At 40.4% G+C, this 26842-nt stretch overlaps 1 protein-coding gene across 1 annotated transcript in view; it reads left to right on the top strand.

The window, feature by feature from the left end:
* Positions 1-26581, top strand: part of kcnk10a (potassium channel, subfamily K, member 10a) — a 45233-nt gene extending 18652 nt beyond the window's left edge. Inside the window, exons 3-7 of the mRNA XM_042503398.2 lie at positions 12352-12469; positions 14705-14865; positions 17786-17978; positions 18563-18705; positions 22625-26581. Of these exons, the coding sequence (XP_042359332.2) occupies positions 12352-12469; positions 14705-14865; positions 17786-17978; positions 18563-18705; positions 22625-23302 (1293 nt within the window). The 3' untranslated portion in view covers positions 23303-26581. The remainder of the gene's footprint in view (positions 1-12351; positions 12470-14704; positions 14866-17785; positions 17979-18562; positions 18706-22624) is intronic.
* Positions 26582-26842: the final 261 nt, after the last annotated feature.

Here is a 26842-nt window from a genome sequence, read left to right as displayed (position 1 = left end):
GCCTCCACAGTACATGGTGAACATACGAATTTGTTGATTGAGGAGAGACCTCGTTCAACAACAGCAAAACTATATTGAAACATTCAGAGGAAAATACTTTGAATTAGTTTTTTTGTAAACCGGTTAAAATATTTTGAATGCACTGGCAGATTTTAACTTGCTTCAGAGAAAACATGCTGTATCTCAAAAAACTAGCTTGATGAACTTTTTGAGCAAGTGCAGCTGTTTAACATGATTTCACACTTACCTGAATGATTCTCTGAGGGCAGAGAATCAAAAGTCTTTAACTGCTTAGCATCCATATTGTATTGTGAGCGTTCTCAATACGAATAGTTGAGGAAAATGCGTTTCTGAATATCCAGAACCTGTGTTTTACTCTGCTGATTTCCTGAGTGCGAGGGTAGTAATGCCTTATGTGGGTTCCAAGTTCTGAAGTTCCTTGTTCTGATCCTGAGTTCCATTCTCTGACATCATGAAACAAGCATTGTCTGGAATACCACGGCAACCAAATAACTATTTAAAATAACTGCTTACAGGCAATTTCTTTTTTTTTAAAGCCAAAACAAATCAATGAAAATATGTTAAAATGGCAATAGAGCTGGGGGTTGATGATGACTGTCTGTGGGTTTATCACTAGAAAAATCTCCTTTCAAATAACACATTGATTGTGTGATTATGAGTATGTTATTTGATCTATTAATAATAAATCAATAATTAAGACCTGCATTCACTGATTTCTTTGGCACATTGAGGGAAGTGCAACAAGTCTTCAGCACAACATCATCAGCATATCAGTGTATATGATGAATGTGTGCGCAAGTTGCTGAGTTATGACACATCCTAGAGTTGCAGACCACCATTTGCACTTTAAGGCGTGTTTCTGTCCACCCGACGAACATGATTGTTTCATCCTGTACCATGTCAATATAATGAAAGTGAAATCACTGATAATATGAAAACAAATCTTCAGCTTATGCTGTTGAAAAACTGGTCAGTAACTTAATATCTGCAGATACTTTAGGGACTACTCTGTGTCTATTTTTCACAGATTAAGGCCCAGTTGTTGTTTCTTTTAAGAGATTTTGCCATATGCACAGCCATATATAGCATGCTGCGGACATATTTCACATGTTATATGACATGTGTACAGCTGTACTTATTTGAAGCCAAGCCGTGTTTTTTTTGCTTAAGACATAAATCTAAAACTACAGGTTTTAGGTATTTAATAAGTTTATTTATGAAACAGACTGATTACATGTAACAAGCAGAAACTGTACATATACTGTAAAAACTGAGGTGTATTTTTGAAAGATACAATGCATTTTAGGAGTGTCAACTGATACTCTGTCCCTGAACATCCAAAACTGATGCAGGAGGGTTACTTCACGCATAATATTTTGATTGTAGGTCCACTGGCAAAGCTGCTGTATTTGACAAGTTGGGATGAGAAGCAGCGTTGTAAAGATGGAGACCTTTCCGACTTTCTTGGTGGCTCTTATTATAAAAACAGCTCAGCCTGTTTTTATGTATAGGATGTGGGACAAATTTTCGGGGGAAATCCAAAGGATGTGACATTTATGCGCTTTCACCATTGCCTCGCCTCTCTTCAGCCTTTGACAGTGTGCAACAGTAATGTTAGCTGAGAAATGGAGTCAACAGATGACTGGCATACTTTTTCTACCCTTTTAGACATTCAGAATCAAATATATAGTTTGTTCTTAAATGGAGAAAGTAAATTATAATGAAACAAATGCAACAGTATTAAAAATGAAATAAATAAGTAGGAACAAAACAAGTTCTCATGCTTATTATTTTTATCAAATACAAAATAAAAGGGCTTCTTCCTCTTACTTTTATCCGATCTATTTTGGTGACTCAATAACCGCTATTTTATTTTATTTCTTATTTTTGTTTATTTCTTTCTTTTTTCTTTTTTTTTATGGCACACACACACTGAGCTGTAACTTTAAGGATTTCTCTCGGAACATTGACTTTCTCAATTTCTCTCTCTACATGTTGCATTTTTTGGGGCTCAGCTTTGCTATTTTGTATCCAAACAACAGTCATTTAGATAATAATGCCCTCCATGACATCTTTTCTAATATTAATATTCCCAATTTATTATCCCTCTACATAAGGACTGTTGAGTTTTAACTTCAATCTCAAATTCTTTTTTGTGGGGCTATCATGTGTCCAGCAACCACAATAAAATAGCCTTTTGTAAGTCTCAGGCACATTTACAGCAACATTTATTAATGTGCACTGTCATTATTAAACAAACCAGTGAAGCTTGCGTTCTATACCAAGATTAGGCTACAAAACCAGAGGTTGAGAGGTTTTTCAGAGACATCTTGGCTAACAAAATGTAAAAGATTTGTAACCCTAACCATGTTGCTTTGTTTTGCCTAAAATGCAAAGTCATAATACTCAGACTATGTAAAAACAGGCATGTTGCCTAAATGGCACGGCTCAGGTTCAGATGTTATTAGGTTGCCCAGAAAGCTAGTGACAACTCTGAGTCCTCCAAGTAAAACACAGAGCAGCTCTGAAACATGTTCAGTGTTTATTTTGACGACAGTTACAACTCTGCTGCTGCTGCCAGCGTGCTGCTTCATATCTACATTGTCAGAGGGCTCATGAAAACATTTGTGAAGCACACTTTGCACCAAAGGTTACCGCCCTGCTCATTTGGAAAACCTTTTGACTATTTCGACAGTTTATTCTGGGGAACTCAGCCTTATCTGCAGACCATCCAAAACAGACAAACTAAACACACACATTGATGAAACTTTCCTCAACATGAAAAATAAAATGTTAAATTAAATTAAAAAGAAGCATTTAAATCAAAAAAGAAGCTAGTTCTTTTTAAAGTGTCAGTGAGATTTAATTATGGCAATGACCTAAGTGGATACAAGTATTTAAAAGGCAAATATCTGGAATTATATCAAATAAAGCTCAACTCTGGCAGCATTAATGTCTAAAATCTGCTTATGTTGCCAAATGTGATCTCCAAAGTGAACTGTGCTTGGGCGCACTTTTTTCCACCAGAATTATTGTTAATCTCTGTTGTCAATCTTGATATGCCCTCCTAAATGAATAACTTTTCAGGAAAGAAATAACAACAGTGGGGATTTATTGGAATATTTGGACATTTTGGTTAATATATGTTTTCCTAAAATAAATGAGAAGATTGATACCATTCTTCCTAAAGCAGCTGGTGTTATTCATCTTCTTTAACTCTCAAACTGTAAAAGTAACCTTCTAGTTTATGAGATCACAATGAACTCATTGTTGAAAAGAGAAATAAGACAAGGCTGTTTCTGCTATAACACTTTTGCTCCTTTATTTGAAAAAGAAAAAATGAACTCAGACAGTAAAATAAAAAATATCTGTACCAAAATTGGGAAATACAGCAGATATAAATCACAGTAAGTGTCCTCTCTGCTGCAGTCAGCTCCACTATTGACTCCACACTGTACCTTCAGGCCAAGAAGCCAACATGGCTGCAGTCAAGCAGGTCCTGTAACAGGGGAGACCAGCGGTGGAAGAAATACTGAGATCTTTACTTAAGAAATCAATTAAGAAGTTTTGCAGCCAAACCCTTAAGTAAAAGTGCAGAAGTATCAACACTGAAATATACTTAAGCAACCAAAAGTAAAAGTACTCATCATGCTGAATGGCCTATCTCATAATCACTTCTATTACTGTATTATAATAATTGATGCCTTATCATGTTTATAGTGACTTGTTCTTAACAAAAACAACAAAACGAACCTAAGCCACTGAGGGGCTGCTGCTACCTGCTGAGACTGATAATTGACGCGTCCGTCGTCTTCCGGGTCCAATGAATCCAACACTTCTTGTAATCATCCACATTTATTTATAAACGCTCTTGACACAATGCGCCGATAATTGAACTGCACATACAAACAAAAAGGCTCACATATTTGCCACAACGCATAAATAAAGTCGACGACCACGATCCGACGTGACGTGACGTGACGGTCAAAAAACTGTTTGCTCTCTCATTCAGCAGCACACCTGCTGAGTAATTACGTCTTGCTCTATTTAATCATTCCTGCCCACACAGTGCAGAGCGCCACCTACTGTGGCTTCCAGACAAACAAAAAAAAATAAACACAAATACACATAACCCAAAAAATGGCTCTAACACGCCGGCCCCTAATTGTAAATGACAGCTGACATTACAATTACCTTCAAAATTTAATTACAGAGCCATTATCCCAATAACACACAAAAAAAATGTACCAAATAATACCCAATATTGTGCACCAACAACCTGGTTTGACTCAGAGGTCACCATAAAGTCAACACTAACAACTTGCAGCTTCCTGTAATAGGCACAGCTTTGTGACAGGTCTTTCCAAGATATTTGCCTTCGTCTGGAGACGCACAGAGCGTACTAGACCTTTCTTGTCGGGGAAAGTTTCCAAAACTCTGCCAAGAGGCCAGGATCCACGAGGAGCAGCAGAATCCATAACAACAACAATGTCTCCAGGAACAAAATTTCTAATTTTTTGATTCCATTTTTGCCGTTCTTGGAGCAAAGGGAGGTACTCCTGTACCCATCTTTTCCAAAACAAATCCGCAATATATTGGACTTGTCGCCATCTCCTCTTCACGTACATATCATCTTTGTTAAACAGTCCAGGTGATAAGACTGGTTTCCCTTTCATCAGGAGAATGTGATTTGGAGTGAGTGGTTCAAAATCAGTGGGATCATCTGAAAGCTTAGTGAGGGGGCGTCCATTCAAAATAGCCTCAACCTCACACAAAACGGTGTGGAGTCCATCATCATCCAGTGTTTGAAGATGTAACACAGAGGTGAGAACTTTCCTTACCATAATGAATGACACGCTCCCAAACACCACCATGATGTGATGCTGCAGGTGGATTAAAGTTCCACTGGATCCCATCTTGCAATAAGTCTCTCTGTATCTGGCCGTGATTTAAAGATGCAAGTGCTTCTCTCAGCTCTTTCTTGGCTCCAACAAAGTTCGTACCATTATCTGAGCGCATAGATGACACTTGTCCTCTTCGGCTGATGAACCTTCGTAAGGCATTAATACATGCGCCAGTATCCAAGGATGGAGCTACTTCCAAATGAACAGCTCTGCTGGCCAAACAGGTAAAGATGACACCATAACGCTTACACAAACCTCGACCTCTCTTCACCTCCAAAGGCCCAAAGTAATCTACTCCCACATTCGTGAAGGGAGGGAGATCAGGAAGGAGCCTTCCTTTGGTAAGTCCACCATCTTTGCTCACCCAACTTCCCTTTGTATCGTCTGCAGAAGCTGCACTGTGATATGATTTTTCTCACAGCTGAAGTGGCACTTGTTATCCAGAACTTCTTTCGTAATCTTGACAAGGTGTGATTTCTTCCACCATGGCCAACTTGTTGGTGTATGTGTCTTAATATGAGTGTGGAGATGTGTTGATCTTTTGACAAGATGAGTGGATGCTTTGTCTCTTCTGGTAGAGCTGCCTTACTCAAACGGCCTCCAACTCTCACAAGTCCATCCTCGAGACATGGGTCCAGTTTGTAAATAGAACTGTCTCTTGGCACAGATTTTCCAGCTGATAGGGCAGCAATCTCCACCTTGAACCTTTTCTGCTGACAATAGCGAATGATGGAAACTTCAGCATCCAAAAGATTCTCAGCTGACAAGATTTGACACATTGCTTTTTTAGCCCTCTCCATCTCCAGTGACACATGTGACCCATCTGCATCCTTTCTGTTGAACTCAAGAGCATGCAATTCCTTTCTCTTTTGACTCAATTGCAGAAGGATCCTCTTCCATTTGAGAAACCATGCAACTGCCACCTTAAGTTTCCTCCAATCTGAAAAGTATGATAGAAGCTGGTCTGTAGCATTAGAAGAGTTCTGAGTGATGACTGTGTTTACCGTGGCATCCCTTTTGACCTCTACATCATCAACTGAAAGTGTGGCCTCTGTGATGTCTGCAGGCCAATCCTTTTCTGGGTCGAAGAGAAACCTTGGGCCTTCGATCCAGCTCCCACCATTCAGCAGATCTCCAACCTTCATACCTCTAGAGGCATAATCAGCAGGGTTGTCTTTGGTATTGATGTACCTCCACTGAGAGACATGAGTTGAATCTCTGATGGTTGACACCCGATTCGCCACAAATGTGTGGAAACGTCTGTCCTCATTTTTTATGTACTTAAGCACTGAAGTACTGTCCGTCCAGAAAGTTGACTGATCCAATGGCAGCTCCAATTCTGCTCTCAACATCTGATCAACTCGAACAGCTAGGACAGCAGCTGTAAGCTCCAGACGAGGAATAGTTATCTGTTTCAGGGGGGTAACTCTCGCTTTTCCCAACAAGAAGGAGACATGGACCTCGCTCTTGCTGTTTTCGATTCTGAGGTAGGTGACAGTGCCAAAACCATCTTCACTGGCGTCTGAAAAGTTATGCAGCTGCTTTTAATGGCCTGTCCAAAGTGCTTGGGCTTGATACATCTCTCAACTTTGAATGAAGACAACCCTTTCAGATCCTCCAACTATCCTGTCCACTGATGGCTAATGTCTGCAGGTATGTTGTCGTCCCATCCACAACGTCTCCGACAGAGCTCTTGCAGCATAACCTTTGCTGACAGTGTCACTGGTGCAAGAAACCCCAAGGGATCATAAACGGAACAGATTATCGACAACAATCCTCTTCTGCTCTGCGGTTGCTCTTTCACCATCATTTTGAACTTGAACGTATCCGACTCCACGCACCACTGTAGTCCAAGGGCTCTCTCCACTGGAAGCTCATCTCTTTCCAGATCCAGCTCTTTCCAGTCTTTAGCTCTGTGTTCCTCTTCAATGTTTTGCAGCACTGTCCGTTGTTACTGATCCACTTTGTCAAAGTGAAACCTCCCTTTTAGGCAGAGGTCACTGAGAGCTTTAACCATCACAACCGCTTCCTCTTCTGAGGGCAGGCTCTTCAAACAGTCATCAACATAAAAATTTCGCTTGACTGTTTTCACCACTTCTGATGAAAAGTGAGCTTGATTGTCTTCTGCTGTCTTCCTAAGTGCGTAACTGGCACAACTTGGAGATGAGACGGCACCAAACAAATGGACTGACATTCGATACTCCACAATCTCCTTGCTCACGTTACCATCAGACCACCACAAGAAGCGAAGGAAGTCTTTGTCCTCTTCGGCCACTTTAACCTGGTAGAACATAGACTGAATGTCTCCCATGAACGCTACTGGCTCCTGCCTGAATCTGACGAGGACTCCTAGCAGCGAACTGGTCAGGTTCGGCCTTGAAGAAGCTGGCTGTTGAGTGAGGCTCCTTTAAACTCAGCTGAACAATCAAAGACAACACGCAAAGTACCCTTTCTGGGATGACGCACACCATGATGGGGAATATACCAAACCTTTCCAATTTCTCCATCCAATTGATGTTGAGGCACTTTCTCTGCATAGCCTTTCCGTATAACATCAGTGAAGAAGTTGGTGTATTCCTGGTGAAACAGTTCATCCTTTCTGAACTTCCCCTTTAATCCAAACAACCTTTGCTTGACCATTGAAAGATTATTAGGAAGAGTAAGCTGTTCTTTTCTGAAGGGCATTTTTAAGCTGTAATGGCCATCCTGAAACTGTGCTGACTCATCCATAATCTTTAAGAATCTGATGTCTTCTCTCTCGACATCCCCTTTTCCTCTGTACTTCTTTCATTGAAGTCATGATTGTACTGGTTGTTCAACAACTCCTCCAGCTTACACACAGAAATCCTATTGACGGCAGCCACTGAGAACCTTGCTTTAGGGTTACTGTGCTCTCCATCACGAAGGGGACCATTAACAACCCAACCAAGTACAGTTCTTACTGCATACGGGCCATTCCCTTGGCTGTTGACAACTTCCCAGTGTTCCAATACCTTAGGGACGTTGGTACCAATCAACATGTCAACATTGGCGTCTATGCAGGGGATGCGGACGTTAGAGAGGTACGGCCACTTTGCCAATTCTTCCTGTGTGACAATGTTGTTAGGGGTCACAGGCATTTTTCTTTGTGTGAGAACTTCTGGAAGACTGTAAAAGTGGTTACTGTCAAGGCCAGCCACCTCCAAATCATTCAAAGCGTGAGTGACAACAACTTTTTCATGCCCCATGGTGCGCAAAAGGAAATTGGTTCTTCTACCATCAATGTTCAACCTTTGCATCAGGTGCTCTGAACAAAACGTAGCTGTACTGCCGGGATCCAGAAATGCATAGGTTTGTATTATTTTGTCTCCCTTGATGGATTTAACCTGGATTGGCAGAATGGACAAATGTTATCCTCCTTTCCAGCCCCTGTGTGACCACAAGTTTCTGAAAAGGGTGGTTTAACATTAACTGTTTCTTTAGAGTGTTCACCTTCTGTGCTGGTTCTTGGCCTTTCAGAAATATGAAGCACAGTAGGATGATTGCGGCCACACTCTTTGCAAGTCAGACGCCTGTCGCAATCCTTACTCATGTGTCCACTACACAAGCAGCCAAAACACATCCTCTTTTCCTTTAGAAAAGTAATTTTGTCCCGATGTTTCTTTCTTTTCAGCTTTGGACATTCCTCCAATGTGTGCGACTGGGAACAACAGACGCATGCTTTCTCAGACCTTTCCATTGAGTCTTGCCTCTGTGGGTCTGAGTGTGAACCTTCTGCTGTATCCACAACAGTAACGGTAGTGGCAAAGCTGTTACCTCTGACTCTGCTAAATTTGGGCTGAGACTTGAACTTGCTTACACTCCTTGATGTAGGTGAAACACTTGTGTCCTGGATGTCCCCAAAGAGTGGATCAGAAATGATCTTAACTTGACGTTCAAGGAAAAGAAACAAGGTCTTTAAAGCGAGCTCTTCGATTGCACCTCTCCAAGATTTCATGTGCATTTGTCCTCCATTTCTCCCTATATTTAAATGGCAACTTTGTCATAATTGCTCTCATGTTAGTTGGCATGTCTAGTTCTTGCATGTAGTGAAGCTCCTCCATCACGTTGCAACAACCACACAAAAACAGAGAAAAAGCCTGAAGTGATTTCACATCTTCTGATTTCACTGTAGGCCAAGCCAGAGCCTTCTCTATGTAAGCTGCAGCAATCCTGTATTCATTTCCAAAGTGTTCACGCAGAAGTTCTTTAGCCAGTTGATAGCCTCTATCCGGAATCATATGCTGACAGCTCCTCACCAATTCTCTAGGCTGACCCTTTGTAAACTGTTCCAAAAAATAAAGACAGTCAGCTTTGTTAGCTTTTGCTTCCACTCCATGCTCAAAAGCTCTGATGAAGTTTCTGTACTGGAGAGGATCACCGTCGAATACAGGAATGTCTCGAGATGGTAAGGACAGTAGGCGTTGTTGTTGAACAAGAGCTGCTGTTATTTCATTCTGTTTATGCATTATGGTGCATAGATCTCCATGCATTTGTGCAGAAAGCAACTGCGTCTGCTCAACTGATGCAGTCTGCTCATTATTTACTGGCAAATGAAGAATCTGATGTTGTGCATCTCCACATTGTGTTGTTCCATTCGTTTCTGTTGTTTTCCTGTGTGCCTCCTGCCCTGATCCAGGGATGCACTCCTGCCCTTTTTCCACAGTGTGTGTGTTCTGTGCACTTGAGTCCTTATGAAGTGCTGGGAAATCGGTTTGCAACATTGCAGTCCCTGTCCAAGGTTCATATGACTTTGCTGCAGGATTGAGTTCTTTGAAAGTTGTGTTTTGTTCCTTTTTCCTTTGTAGATATGAATTCATTCCATTGGATGCTTGAGATTTGCGTGAACATTCTGAAACAGTTTCCAAAACTGCTAGCTTTGCTGTGGATGCAGCAATTTCAGCATCAAGCTCAAGCTGCTCTCTCTTTGTCTCCTTAGTTCTGCTTCTTGCTTCTCCAAAGCATGTTTTTTCTTTAACGCTGCAGATCGAGCAAGAAGGGCAGCCTTTTCTGCCTCGATTTTAATGCGAGTAGAAGCTGTTGTGTGACCACTTTTGTTGCTGCTTTTACCACTGCATATGCTTTTTTGGTGAGAACGTTTACTGGCAACATTTGATATACTATCATCAGGATGAACATCATCAACCACATCACCACCATTTTCATTATTTCTCAACCACTGTTTAACATCGTCAATGAAACCATTTTCAACCAACATTTTTGCAGCAAACCACACATTCTGTTTCTCACTTTCTTCAGTGGACATTAAAGGCACCAGAGAATCATGAGCAATTTTGCTTCTTCACACAAACAAATAATTTTTTCCAGTGCACCTTTAACCTCTGCAACATTAATTTCAAGCATATGATCTTCAGTTACCTTTCTTAAATTTTTTACCTTGTGTAGTTTATCTTTTCTTACATTTTGCAACCTTTCACATTTTTCAACATAAGCCTTGTGGGTCAATTTAACAGTTCTTTTACCTTTACCCAACAGTGCTTCATTTGAATTTCCCACTTCACTAGAAGCAGTGACAGTCATTTGAGCAACCGGATCATCAGATTTACCGTCCATCATGTCTTTTTTTTTTTTTTTAGTTTTCCATAATAAAATCTAATTTGCACTCGATGAGAAAGGTTCGTTTTTATGACGCGATCGTCATTGTTATTTTTAGCAACCAATGCATTGGGATTACGCTCGCAAAGTCGTGTGCACACTTAATTTATTTTTTATTATGGCCATAAGCTGGTAGCGCTACTGCTCATACCTTAATGCAAGCGGTGGGCGCCGTAAGATGGACCGGTGGTAGCGGATGAATCAGCTGATGATGATCGGTGTCACTCCGGGAAACACAGCTGTTGTTGGCGTCTTCCATGCGGCTCGACCGGCATTAGCTCCGGCGTTAGCTCCGGCGTTGGCTCTGCCTCCGTGCGGTGGCCTTTCCGCGACTAACTAGACTAACTGAAGCGAAGTTTTTTGACTTAAATATAGTGACTTGTTCTTAACAAAAACAACAAAACGAACCTAAGCCACTGAGGGGCTGCTGCTACCTGCTGAGACTGATAATTGACGCCGTCTGTGCGTCTTCCGGTCCAATGAATCCAACACTTCTTGTAATCATCCACATTTATTTATAAACGCTCTTGACACAATGCGCCGATAATTGAACTGCACATACAAACAAAAGGGCTCACATATTTGCCACAACGCATAAATAAAGTCGACGACCACGATCCGACGTGACGTGACGTGACGGTCAAAAAACTGTTTGCTCTCTCATTCAGCAGCACACCTGCTGAGTAATTATGTCTTGCTCTATTTAATCATTCCTGCCCACACAGTGCAGAGCGCCACCTACTGTGGCTTCCAGACAAACAAAAAAAAATAAACACAAATACACATAACCCAAAAAATGGCTCTAACAATGTTCATCATTTTAATGCTCCAGCTGGTAAAAGTAGAGTTCATTTCAACTATCCTTTATACATTTGTTGTTTGTTTATATTTTGTATTAATGATCTGAATGTGGAAATTATTGCAAACCACTGTTGTCATGTATAGAGCACTTCAGGGGTGAGGTTTTCTTGGTCAACATGGAATTTAGCGAGGCCTGGTGCCCTCGTCAAAAAACCTGAATTTTTCCATTGGATTTCAAATTATTGAAGAAAATAGGCAAAAAAGGTTTATGATACTTACACAGCAAGAATCCTGATAGCTTCCACCCCTCATACTGCACAAGGTGCCAACTGCTAATCAGTTGGACATTCATAAACTAATAGAACACCTGTCTGGAGCGATTTAGGGTTCAGTACCTTGCCAAAGGATACTCACATGTTGCCTGGAGGAGCAGGGGATGGCATTGCAGATCTTCTGATTATTGGATGACCCACTCTATCTCCTGAGCTACAGCTGCTATGCTTTAGTTGAATCAGTACTCTGACCGCTTGAATAAAAAGGGAACATTACAAAATGATCAATGTTAGGATTTTTTTGCCCAGCTATTTTATTTACGTCATACTGTTTGGAAGCTGGAAGTGTGACTGTGAGTGTGAATGGCTGTCTTGTCTGGTTGTAGTCTGGTGACCTGTCCAGGGTGTACCCCACCTCTCACCTAATGACAGCTGGGATATGCTCCAGCCCCCCTGCGAAGAGCTTACAACTAATGAATGAATGCACAGAATAGTGCTCTGTTTTCTGATTTGTTTGTGAGATCGAAAAACATGTCCATAATAGTTGTTACTACACAACAGTAGCAGTGGTTAATGTCTCCTCAGAAGCCAGCAGACACTGAAGCATGGAGAGTTGGTCATTTTAGCGAGATGCTGAATCCAAAGTACAGTCAGACAGAATAGGCAACAACTAGAGTGAGATAAAGGTTTTCTTATGTGCCTCTGTGCTTCTCTACCAGCACTCTGTGGAGGCGGTGAATGCCGGAGTGAATCCCATCGGTGATACCTCCTACAACTCCAGCCACTGGGACCTGGGGAGTGCCTTCTTCTTTGCTGGGACAGTCATCACAACCATCGGTATTGTGATTATGGCATGACTCAATCTCTCACAATGAGCAGGTAGATAAAGTTCAGTATGGGGTGTGCCTTGTATAAAGCATTGTATGCTGGCTGGACACAATTATTCTCCATGGACTCCACCTTATATCTACAAATTAATTCAATCTTTGAAATATGTAAATTAGCTGGATTATCCTCAGTTGTGTTGATCTAAAGAAAAAAACTCTTGTCTAAGATTCAGAAATGGGTTTAAAGCATCAGCAATCTCTCCAGTCAAACTAAGTGACCCAGTATCTAGAGAGAACCTTAGTTAAAGTGAAGTATGGCCCACATTATGCCTTTAATTACCACCACAGGTGAAACAAACGGGATCATTCAGCTCCTCAACTCCTGCCATTGAGCTATTGATTACAGCACGTGCATGTTCATGACACATTTTAGACATTTCTTCAATTCTTCATAGCAGAGGGACTTTTACTGAGTGCAGCAGAAGGATTAATCGTAGTTAATCAGAGGCAGCAGAAGTATCAGTAGCTTTCTATGTCCTGTTCAATAAATGGCACAGGTATTCAAATATTTATTCATTGCTGACCATAGAATTGATAATCAAAATGTCAGTTTTCTTAATTAGATTTGCTAAGTCATGGCTGAAATCTTAGGCTTCACAAACACAAGGCCATAGCTTACCCAGGATTTCCACGCTTGCATGTGCATTGCATTACAGCTCCGCTGCGGTTTTGCTCCATGCTCCCTCATCCGTCAGCTCCCACTGGTTGCGGTTTGAGTCTGGCACGGGGCAGCACTGCCGGATCAGCTGCAGTGGCAAGACCGAGGAATTCCTGCGGTAATTACAGAATCACGCGCATTATATCAGCACAAACGAAGAAGAAGTAATAACTCCATTCACTCCCATAACTCCCAATAAGATGTTCCACGCCTTTCTATGGTTGTCTCTATAAAAAGGATGTGGGGTGTCATAAATTTTTGTGTTTTTTCATAATTAGCTTCTCTTCGTCTATGTTGTTGTTAGTGACCTCTGAAAACCTCTGACCTGTTGACTTCAAGCCTGGATCCGCCCATTTTGACATTTTGTAGTTAAGTGAAATACGATCAGACATAAGGCGTGTTGTAGTAAAAACACGCCTTACCTCTGATCTAAAAGTAAAAGTAAACTGATCTAAAAGTAAATGAATATTTTAATGTTGTGTCACTGTCTGATTTCCTGTCTGCTCTGTGCTTAATTCGTCTAAATTTCCTGTATGTGAAGTGCTCCGTTGTCTGGCAAAAATAGGAGCCTTGCGTATCTGATCCGCAAGCGTCCAGACCGCCGGACCTGGGATGGAGTCGATCCGCAAAACGGTGGAGCTGGTGGAAGTTAACACATAGACTAGAGTGCAATCTATTAGCACACAAATCTGGTGGAAATTAGGGGTTAGAGAGGAACTTAAAAACAGTCCTTTGCTGCCCTCTCTGGTTAAAGTTTAAACCTGTTTCACCGTAACCACATCCAGCATCAGTTGACTGCAGTCAGAAATATGGGGGTCGGCGATATGGCTGTAAAATAATATGATATTTTAGGGTATTTTTGTGAAAACAATATTTTTGATGATATGAAAAAAATACTGAGAATACTTTATTATTAATTTTAAGAGCATAAAATTACAACTAAATTAGTGTTAGCTGTATATGTCAACACAGATGTAGTTTGCCTTCAAATAGTGAGTAACAAGTGAACAAAATATATCTCTTAGTTCATGTAAACATCAATAGTAAATCACAGTGAGATTCAGATACAAATATTCCAAAAAATAATAATAACACAATCAAAAATTACACGTCTTATCAGTTGCCAAATAAAAAAAAAACATGAATTGAATAAACAATTGATGCCTGTGCCATTTGTATCTCTCTCTCTCTCCCTCCCTCCTTCTCTCTATTTACTATGCACATTTTGTTATACATGATTGTAATTTTATTATTCTGTAAACAAAACATATATTGCAGGTCTGTCCCGAAAAGGGGATCCCTCCTTAGCTAAGACAATCAAAGAGCAAAAGCAAGAAAAAAATGTTATTGGAATTAGATGCAGCAGATGAGGTCTGATTGGACAACAGACAAACTGCTTTCATTTGCAGCAGTGACTGAAAACATGACATTACAAAAGGTTTGATGTGCATGTGGTACATCCATTTCAAAGTGTAACTGAATCTGCTCAGTGTTTTGCAGTCATGCAGTCTCCTTTGTCCTCTTCAGGGTACGGTAACATCGCCCCAAGCACTGAGGGAGGGAAAATTTTCTGCATCCTGTATGCAATATTTGGAATCCCGCTGTTTGGATTCCTCCTGGCAGGTGTCGGGGATCAGCTCGGTACCATATTTGTCAAAAGCATCGCCAAGGTGGAGAAGATGTTCCGGGTGAGCCAGCTCTGTGGAAACTGTATGGTTAGGAAATTTTACACTTAGCGTGGTCCAAACAAGACGAGGAGCAGACGAGGGGTCACGACATCCAGTAATCAAGTGAGACACGCTAAGCACCTTTTGTTCAGATGTCAGATAACTTTTAAACCTTCATGTGCAACTCCCTTGTTGTATTGATGTTTTTATTTTTTTCCTTTAATAATGGCTATTTTACATAATAATAATAATGATAATACTACTACTACTACTACTACTACTACTACTACTACTACTAATAATAATAATAATAATAATAATAATAATAATAATACTCTTTGATTTTGATTTTATTTTCCAGTCCAGAAAAATGTAAGTGACTGGATTAGTATTGAACCACAACAGTGCAATCTGGCTCTAAGTATCTGCTCATACAAGGAAGCTAGGAGCTATGTCTACTAGGAGCAGTGCCAATTGTACAGTTTTTGATTGGAGCAGTCTGTCACTGAAGGAGCTTTCCAATGCAGTCAGGATGTCATGCATGGGGTGGGAGTCATTCTCCAGCATGGATGACAGCTTAGTGATCATCCTCCTTTGTTCCACCCCCCTGCACTGGGTATTGATCTACCAATGCCACCTAGAGGTGGAGATCATGATATGTTGTTAAAAAGAAAGTAAGCGCACTGGATATTCACATTACAGACCCTGGCTCCAAAAGGGCTGAACAATGAGCTTCTACCTAATGTAATGTTATAGATTATTGTTCTATGTGTTCTATTGTTATATATATATATATATATATATATATATATATATATATATATATATATATATGGGATGCTTGATTTATTGGATTTATGGCTTGCCCACCCCGGTTGGTGTATTCTGGAGTGGGCAGTTACTGAATGTCAGAAATTAGTTTTCCCTTTTCTGCAGTCTTTTATTTGTTTGTTTTTTATTTTAAAAAATAATCCTTAGAGTTTTTTAACATAAATTTCTTTCACTTTATTGTAGTCTCTAGTTTGGAGTAGTTTATTTCTTTTTGTTGTTTTTTGGACTTGATAGATGCTGACTGATGTATTTGGTTTTCATTCTATTTGATCCACCTATTCACATGCTTATGTCTTTTGACCATTTTGTTTGATGCCATATGCAAGAGTTCATCTTTGTTTATAATTTGCACCCTCCTCAAACATACCTGCCACACATTCAGATGTGCAGAGATTCTCTTCAACAGAGTGCAGGAGTGACTGCCAGCTGATGAACGTCTGCACTAACAGGTCAACTTTACCTTTCCTGAACAGAGCACTCTCTTCTCATCATCATAATCATAATCATAATCTCTGTTCATGCTGATGTGATAATGAAGCCGCTGTGACTGATCCAAAGTCCTCTCTCAGACCCTGTGGAGTGACACCGAGACAACCACAACTGTGCTGAAAACAACACTCCTATTACTGTTTACGCTTGAGATGTACCAGAATCTATATACATTATTCAAGACAGCACTAATACCATGGAAACTTAGTTATTCTTCACCAAAGTTGCATGTTATTATGCAGTGTAGAAAAAAAACCACACAATTTAGCAGTCTATTTCTTATTGTTACACCAACACAGACGCAGAGAACTCTCAACACGTCCAACCCTTCAATAACTCACTGATGCAGGTGTAAAATACAGCTGTGGTAAACGCAGGCATCAGCCACCTCACTAATGTCTCAAACTACAAACCAGCACAAAAAATTACCAACATAGACTGCATATGCCATAGTATGCTCTAGTAACTTCCTATGTCTACTTGATGTTCTGGGTTGCCACTACCAACGCTGGGATGTCAACAAAAGCACGTGGTTAGGTTTAGGAACAAACATCATGGTTTGGCTCTACAGTTACATGTAAATCACACAACAGGCTCCCAAGTGAAAGTCTTGGCTTTCTTGGAGCATCCAGGGACCTTCATGCTCCTCATATTACAGCATTACTGACAGTGTTTCAACCTGATGCTGTCCAACTGCATAATACTGCCACAGCAAGGTCCATTTGTCAAACTGGCAGGCTGTCCTAATACCGCAAAAGATTACGACTGGCTGCGTAGCAAACTGCTGCTATGACACTGCCACAAAAGGTGAATTTTTGCATCAGTATCTCTAAAAAGCATTGACTAAGTGGCAGTATTTGACAAGTGAGAGCAGGCCATACAAAGACCAACAAAAAGTAACATTTGCATTTTGTAACATATAACAGAAAACTTGGGGAACCCATGGGAAATGGGGTCTGTCACTACAGTATCACTGTGGATGGCCACAAGAAAAATGCCCATTCATTTTGCAGCATAGGACTGAGATTTTACTGACTAGTCCTACCATAAAGTGATCATTATATTGTAAGTTGACCTCATCGAGTCACCACAGGCCGACCATTCTAGAGGAGGAGGAGGCATCATGGGAAAATCCTTATGTTGCAGCTTGATTTCTTGCAAACCCCTGTAACTTATACACTGGAATGAAGTTTAGAGCCTGTAATTGTAGTGGCATGTCTTAGTTCTCTGTCAAAATAAATTAGATTAAATTACATTTTTTAATTCCTTTGTATTTCATTCAATATATTTAGCAGTTCAACATTTGGTATGTATCAGCCGTAAGATTCATTAAAATTTTCACTTGGCCATATTTATTTATTGATTAACTGACTGATTAATTTGATGCTTTGAGGATAACAATTTATAGCCAATGAATATCAGTTAGAAAATACATGATAAACCATGGCCACATCTGGTTTTCTATCCCAAGGCAGAGACAGAGACAGATGAGAGGTCAATTGAGATCCTTTTGTTGGTTTACCAGGTACAGATAAAGACATCTCCTCTCAACTCTAGTTTACTCTTTGTTTATACTTTGTGTGTGTGTGTGTGTGTGTGTGTGTGTGACTTTCTGTCACAGAATAAACACAACCAGATCAGTCAGACTAAAATCCGCGTGGCCTCCACCCTCCTCTTCATCCTGGTTGGCTGCATCTTGTTCGTCACCATCCCCGCTGTGATCTTCAAACACATCGAGGGCTGGACGGCTCTGGAGTCAACGTATTTTGTTGTCATCACTCTGACAACAGTTGGAATAGGTGACTATGTGGCAGGTGAGAGTTTATTATTCATATTCAGTATTCATGAATGTACATTCTTAAAGGTACTGTGACTTGTCACGATTCATGATAGTGACTAATGTTGAAACTGGAAGGGGCACAACTGGGATCTGACAATAGGCTTATGCAATTTACCAGTCTTAGCTTTGGTTATTTAGGCAGGTTCACATGCAGCACTCCCAACTACTCCACTGCTAGTCTCTGTTACTCACATACAGCATGTTGTTCTTTGTTGCTATCTTGTTAACTAAATGTCTGACCATTTTGTTATCATGTATTGATCGATCTGTCTGTCCACAGCTAATCTCGCTTAGTACTGGACCTGTCTGCATATATACGAATATATATATAGGTGTGTGTGTTGCTACTACCAAGGCACTCCAGTGTCTGCTTTATTAAAGTATATTTCATGTATGTACTCACAGAACCTGTATTGGTTGACAGTGTTCACTTTTAAAGATGATCACCAACTGTGATTACTGAACAAAACACAATGCACTCAGCTGTGAAGTTCTCATTGGTCAGGTGGAAAAGTGATGGACTTTTCTCCAGTCATTCATGTCTTGTTTTCTACTCAGGGGGAGACCGAAGGATCGAGTACCGGAAGTGGTACAGACCACTGGTGTGGTTCTGGATCCTGGGTGGTCTAGCCTACTTTGCTGCTGTGCTGAACATGATTGGTGACTGGCTGAGGGTGCTGTCCAAAAAGACAAAAGAAGAGGTATGCTCTAATAAGAAATAATTAACACTCACATCATGAAGATGCTGATACCCATGTTATTTTCTTGACCAGGGTAGGACAAGTTTTGGAATCTTTTGGGATTCACCGCTTACCAAATATGGATGTCACAATCTGTGACATTTTATCTCATCCTAATCCAAACACAGTTCTGAGCAAATTTATGGTTGGCCCAACATCCAATTTATATCTGTGTAACTAGTAGGGATAAAGGAAACACTTCAGTGTGGGAAAGCATTGCAATCTGAATGCGATTAGACAAGTCAACAACATACCTAATTTGCATATCGAGATTAAATCACAATACAGACCAAGTAAAACTGATGACAGTTTTACTGATGCCAAGTGGAAATGCCAGAGCCTGTGATCAAACATTATTACTCTGACACTGTATCCAGATAGAAGATAACATGCTGAATGAAGATAGGATCTAAGATGACACTATTGTGTAGTTACTGAGTAGTAGGGGTTGTAATATATTGTCTCTGTTTTGCTTGTTTCTGAATATCACATGGATGTTCAACATGGTACAAGACAGTTATGAGTTTGCCAGGTTATGATATGAAAATAGTTAATTCATCTGAACCAACAGCCAAATACTAAAAAGCTAGAAAGTGGTCAGTTAATAATTAGAAAGGGAGAAGAAAGCACCTCGGTAATGCTATATATAAAGCTCACATCTATAATGCCTTATGAAGGCATTCATAGTGAATTATAATGCATTCATGATGCATTGTGACTACACTCATACATGATGGCTACACTCATACATGATGCACCGTATCAACAGTCGTAAAACTTTTTTGATGTGACTTATAATGATTTTTAAGTGGCATGGGCCTTGTGGATGCTCTTTCTTAACTAGAGGTTGACTGATGGGGCTTATAATGCATTATGAAAACCTGTACACACTTCACCACTCAACTGTAACAAGGACTCATAGTGTGCTATAATAGTCCATGCAGTATCATAAGGTATAACTGTATGTGTTAAGTAAAGTGAGGTACATATTGATGTATTTATAATAATATTTAAATAAATATATAAATCTAATTTAAAAATTCCAGTGGCTAACTTAGCTTGCAAATATTCTGTTTGGGATAGGGACAGCAGAAACAGCAGACAGCACACTCACAGGGGATTTCAAGGGCTGTCTACTTTCTTTCCTCTTTTGAAGCTAATAGTCCTGCAATTAGTGACCCTGAAAGTTCAGCAGTCTTTGCAAAATCTGATTCTGTGGCTAAAAGGTCTCTGACTGCTGACACATTGTCTTTAGATGTCAGGGAATGTCAGACTAAAGTCTTTCAAATGTATTTGCAAAGTATTCTAGTGTATGGTTGGTATTATTCACTTATAATGAATATAATGAAAAACATGTTACATTTTATTTAACACCAACAATGAATCATTATGATGAAGCATGCATCATTATATATACAATATGAGTCCTTGCAATAGTTGATTATCAACATGTGTTTGATGAGTATAGATATTTATAATGCATTAAAAGCCCATCAGTCAACCCATCAAGTGCACCCATAAGACACTTGATACTTAAAAGTCACATACATGTTCTATGACTGTTGATATAATGCATCATAAAGCATTATATGTGTTTATGAGTGCAGTAAATGCATTATAATTCCCTATGAATGCCTTCATAATACTTTATACATGTGGCCTTCATAAGAAGTGTTACCAGCACTTCTTGAACAAACAGTCATACTGCTTGATAAATTGTTAAAATAATGAATTGATTACAAATGCTGAAATGTATTCATTTTATTTACTATAGTTGCATTTCCATCGCTTTTTAAAAAAGTTATGTTTAAGAAGTTCTTTTATGAAACTGAATGCAATCAAAAAACCTAATACCTATGTAATGTGTATCATGGTGCTACTTGGAATTTGATACCATGGCTGCACATCCTTGTATATAAATCTTACTAATCAGTGACCGTGTTTTTACAAGCTTCTGGCGAGGCTCCTGAGGATGGGTGTTGAGAAAAGTATGCAGTCAGATGAGTTTGTACAGTTGACATTGCTCCTCTTGTTTTTGGTGCCTCTAGTGCATGAGATTTAATATCCAAGAATGGTCACACAAAGTTTTGGCTTGACCAGGCACCAAACTCATTTCTCAGATGCCCCCCAATCATGGATCTTTCAAAAATATGCTCTCTGCTGGCAAGTCTGATAAGTAGATGATTATATTTAATATAAATGAGCAGTGTTTTCATCTGTAATTGTAGAGTGTAACTGGTACAGTTTACTGGAAGTGAGAGTAAACTGTGTGAAGGTAGAATGATTTGGATTTTCCCCTAGAAAGTAAAGTACAGACTCCAGGATTTCACATTATTGGGATCCCACCAATAAATTCAAATTTAGCTAGCCCCTGTGAATTGCAACTCCCCTGCCTCATCTGCAATTTCACCTCTTCATTCTTTTGATCACTGTGTTTACAATCAGGTTGGCCCGTTTCATCCTCTTCCACCTCATGTTGCCTTTTTAAATCTTCCTGACTGGCTCTGACTTATACAACAAAGAAAACTTTGGACAGGTTACAATTTTAGAAAATCAGGCCAGCAAAATCCTGAAGGGACTGCTGAATAATGCCCCTCAATCTTCTTCTGATCCATTAGATCCATGAGAAGTGACCAGGTGCCAGACCTTAAGCATGTATCCAACAGGAGCCATTGAGACGGGGAGAGGGGCTAACTCTGATAGATAGATAGATAGATAAATAGATAGATAGATAGATAGATAGATAGATAGATAGATAGATAGATAGATAGATAGATAGCCTTTATTGTCCCATGGGAAATTCTTTTTCACAGTCTGTTCATACATACAAGCATCAGCGAAACCACCAACACTACATGAATACAAACACAACACCCCCACCCCCCCCGTATCAGCGAAACCACCAACACTACATGAATACAAACACAACACCCCCACCCCCCCGTACCCACCAACAAACTAAACACCCCTAGACAACGAAAGACATCCCTATAAAACAAGACAGCAGACAACATAGTCACAGGCCCAGGAGGAGCAGCATCAACATTAGGGTGGGAGATTGTTAAGTGCGGAGAATGTTAGTTTGCTCTCTACAGTGAGTCCGAGGTATTTGAAATGGCTGAACTGTTCAACTGTTTGGTTGGATGGAGCTGGGGACCAGTCCAAGAGGGGGTGTGTGTGAAGTGTGAATGACCATTTCTTTTGGTTTATCTACATCCAGCTCAAGGTAGTTGTTGGTGCATCATTGAGTGAAGTGAGAAATGGAGAGTTGATAGGCATCACTTGAGTTTTTGTCACTGAGCAGTCCTAGAATGGCGGTGTTATCTGAGTACTTGTATGTAGTCACTGGTGAGGGGCTGATGCAGTCATTTGTACAGAGGGTGTAGAGAAAGGAGCTGAGGACACAACCCTGCGAGCACTGGTGTTGGTGATGATGGTAGATGATGTGACCGTCTGAATGCTGTGCTTATAAACCACAACCAACAAAATCCTGCTTATTCGGGTTTATATTTGGGTATATGATATTATACACTGTCCCATGTGGAACTCTCACCCTGAAGGTTATACATTGTCATTTAGCACACGATATAGCAACAAATCATCTAGGCAGGATTAGAGGAAACTAAAATAAACTAGCTAATTTTGTGCTGTAGGAATATGTTTCATTACAAAGCATTCATTCATTGGAGGGGCCCTGAGGTCTGTCACACTGATAAAATGTGTGAGACACCAGAGTGGGATGAAATTTATATAGGCTGTCAAGGTCAAAGAGAAAATGAAGCATTTATTGCTCCAATTTATGCTACAGTATTATTTTCAAACAAAGTATAAATACACTAATAACTGATGTACTGACTTGTAATATCTGTCTTTGGCCAAGGTTGGAGAGATCAAGGCTCATGCAGCAGAATGGAAAGCCAACGTGCGAGCAGAGTTCCGAGAGACGCGTCGGCGTATGAGCGTCGAGGTCCACGACAAGCTGCAGCGAGCCGCCACCATTCGGAGCATGGAGAGACGACAGCTGGGCTTGGACCAGCGTGCTGTATCCTTAGACATGCTTTCCCCAGAGCGAAGGGCCATCTTCAACAGCCTGGATACCAACAGCTATAAGACCTCCTCCCAGGAGAGCATTGACTCCAAGCTCAACAACCTACGGCTACGAGGGGCTGAACAGTGTGACCGAAACTCCAACCACCAGACCACATCTGAGGATAACATTTTCAACCGCCTGGGCTCCGTCACCAAGCTGGCCAAGCGCAACAGAAATCGGGAACTAAAGAAGAACATCCCAGACGAGGCTCGGAGGCCTCACAGCGAGGCCTACGGCTGCAGCATGTCCACATTCGACTGCAGCCCACCTGCTGTAGACGAAGGGAAAAGGAAGGACGAAGCAGAAGATGAAAATGAAGACAAGGAGTGCAACACTAGCTTGTCTGATTTTCCACTGTTTGTGGATGCTTGCAAGCCTCATAATGGGTTAGTTCTGGGGCAGACCAAAGAGAACGACAGTGAGAAAACGCTTGAAACAAAAGAGCTTCATATTCAAATGGGCCCATAGACAGTGTGTCTTTGTACAAAAGGAGGTTTTAAAAACCGCCATTAGTGCCTTAGTTCGTCCTTAATCCCGTGTGTGCTTAAGCAAGGACAACACGTTCCTTCGTGCTCTAAAGTGTAATGTCCACATATTCACTGTGCTCTATGGATGTATTAGAAACACATTGCAAGACATGGTAGGGCTTTTGAAATTGTGCTATGCTAAATTATGGTCATATTAAAATAATAATAAAAAAAGAAAAACAAAAAAACTTGTCATCTAAAAGGAAAATAACATGGGTCTTGGTTTGGCAGCTTTGGCCATCATTTCTCACTCTACTCAAATAACATAATTGCTGAGATTGAGTTGCATGATCTCTATGAGGGATTGTTGGAAAAGCCAATTTGTTTCCTATGTATGATTTTACACAGTGTTGAATGTTAGGATCTCTCCACAGCACTAGATGTACAGTTTTCACTGAATGCCTTCTGCTTTCCGTTAGCGCACATGTCAACTGGAAACAATGAACACAACTGCTTGTGGCTCAGGAGCACTCCTTAAAGTTTTGGTTCCTTTGCACATTGCACGTAGATCTCTTATTCAGAGGACATTGTTTGTGTTAATTTAAGCAATGTGCTATCAAAAGAATTGCATGCTTGTCCATCCACTTTGTACCATATCTGACCCATAACACTCTTTCAAAGCTCTGTCAGTGTTAACCCCCAAGACTATCACTGCATTGTTGGTCAAAAAGCAGAACCTCTTATGGACAGCGCCCTGTGTGTGCACTGTTCTGCATATGGTTTTTGGTGCTCATAACTCAAGGGTCTGTGTCCTGTGAGTATTTTATGTTTTACTGTACATCCAACACGGAGCTACTGGTAATCCTCGCGGGGCCTGCACGCCACCTGTTTTTAAGGTAATACTGAATATACAGAGAGAAACACTGTTGGATTGTTATACCAAAACTTGAGCAAGTGTGGACTTTGAAAGCAGTTGGAGCCTACGTTAATGAGAAGATGATTGGTCTCTTCACATGGTGCCAGGCAGTTTATTAAGTAACAAAGGTGACCTGGTCTGGCAGAATACCTCCATTCATTCTTTTTTAGTTCAAGGAAGACAAGTTTGGTGTTTCTCATTTCTTGCATCGTCTGACTTTGTTGTTGTGTCGTTGACATGGTCTCGGTCAGCGATTAAGTTAATGAGTACAATCAAGTTATCATCACTGACAAAAATGATGGCCAAAACTGTGTTATTTTTCTGAGTCATTACAATAGACCCAAGTTGAAAGTATCCTTTAACAAAAGAAGGGAGGCGGTTTGTCATATCATAAGATGCATTCACCGTACATGCTGTTAGAAAGACACAGTGGTGTGGGATAGGGGCTGAGATTAAAGCAGACAATGCATAAAAAATTCACAAAACAGAAATATGGACCATTCTGAAAATTTAAATTTCAAGTGGTAGCATAAATAATTGAAATGCAATGACGTATTAATGCTGCTGATCATCAACTTAGATCATGACCTTTCTGAACACTATCTCAGGGCTTGTTATCCTAATGTTTGTTGATGACATTGTCTAACAAGTGCTGCATTCACACTTCGAGAGGGGACAATGATTGCACCTGTGCTCCATGGAAATTCATGACAGCAGAATGGAAGATAAAGCCATAATGCAAGAGGAGGGGCAACAACAAAATAATAGATGTATTTGAGATCATAAAGCGCACTGCTTTTACTGATAGAGAGTATTGTCTACTTTTGGGGATACTTGACTCAAGCATATCCACAAAGTGTTGAAAAACACAGAAGTATGGATTACCAGTAAGTTCCTGAAGGGACATTTGGAGGTTGGAGTTGTATTTTTCCCTTGTCTTCAACCTGGAAAATCCAAATGAACAAAGCATACAGAGCCTGATTTTGGCCAAGCAAGCAACACCCACCACAGCTGATACGTTTGATAGTCTGAGACAGGTCAAAATCCTCCAAAACATACTTCTCTAGAAGCCTTAATGCGTCTTTGATGGGTAGAGAACCAAACTTCTTGCCTGATATCAGACAGGCCTGTGAACTAGTTACACCGTGTTTCTGTCTCGGTCTGATATTGTATCCGCTCTTACCGATCTCTGTGGGGAGGGGGATTTGATTCCCCAACCAATCACAGGAGACCAACATATCTGCCAGAATGTAATGTCCACACTAATGCATAACTATGCCAACATACTTGCTGAGGTTGTAAGAGTGGAGCCGAGTAAAGTAAAACAAACTATGATGGTAATACTGAGAGGACATGTCGATAAAGAACAGCCTTGATCACCCGTTATGTTATCTCCAGCACTCACCTTCATTGTTGTTACTCCTCACTGATTCTGGCGCACAGCATGTCAATGCTTGACAACAGCTTGACAATGCTGTTAGTGCTGCTCATTTTGCCCACTTGTCAATCAAGTCCCCCCAAGACGCTCATGGGTCCTTCTTTTAGTTGAACTGAGAAATTGCTGTTTAATGTCACAATGCCAGAAGAATCAGTCAACTAAAGCTCGGTGGAGTGGGCACATTCAAGGGTCTGGGGCCCAGGTAACCAAACTTCATGTGAAAACAACTGCAGAAAAGTTTTTGAATGGAATTCTATGCAGTTGCAGATTTTTTTTTTTTATTATTATTTTTTTTGCAGCAGCAGCATCTATTGACCATTAGTTGTACTGCATCTTAAGGCTCTTCTGTATCTACTGCAGCTTTAAGCCATGGTGGTGGCTGCTGTTATTTATACAAAGTACTTAACATTTTCATACTTGAAATGTACCATTGAGGGAAATTATAACACGTGCATTATGTGAACTGTGTCACAGATTATATTACAGTGATATCACATTGTCCTCTTTAGTCTCATGTAACCATAATCATTATCTTTGTATGCACACAATCTGTCTAATTCTACTGTTCGCAGTACTAAGTGAAGCTGTAGCTAGTGTGAATGCAACAAAAACAAGCAAGGACTACACTTGTTTTAAAAATGATTCTGAGAACCACAAAATGTCAATGTTTAAAAAGAAAACCAAGACATGGAACAAAAAAGGCATGCTGTATTGCAAAGCTATATTACAATGTATATGGTGTTGATTGTATACCATCACATGCTTCAGAGGATGATGCTTACCATGGCATTTTGTTTTATAATTGCCTGTGTTTGATGCACAAGCACCTCATGCTCTGTACATGGACATAGCACACAGTATATATCATGCAACCATTACGTTAAATGTAGTGATTGCCTTTTGGAAATAAAGATCACAGAACTAAGTGCTATTTTTGAGTATGTGGTAGAACATTTCAAAGTCCTTGAGGTAGTTCAGTGGCATGTGCCTCTGCCTATCACATCTATTATCTGTGGTTTTTATAAGGATGTAAACGAGATGGATCAGTTTCACAGTCACTGCCTGTAGCCTCTCACTGAAATGACCCCCTGGTTTAAGTTGCTTTTTCCTGTGTATCCCTCTGAAAACTCCTGGGAGAACATGCACAGAACTGTATCACCTTCAAACACACTTCCTGACTCTGAGTA

Source organism: Plectropomus leopardus, chromosome 16 (genome assembly GCF_026936395.1).
Source record: "Plectropomus leopardus strain MGB_pleo_1.0 chromosome 16, ASM2693639v1, whole genome shotgun sequence".
NCBI classification, from domain to species: domain Eukaryota; kingdom Metazoa; phylum Chordata; class Actinopteri; order Perciformes; family Serranidae; genus Plectropomus; species Plectropomus leopardus.
Note: the sequence above shows the minus strand (reverse complement) of the source record. Positions and strands in the feature narration are given on the sequence as shown.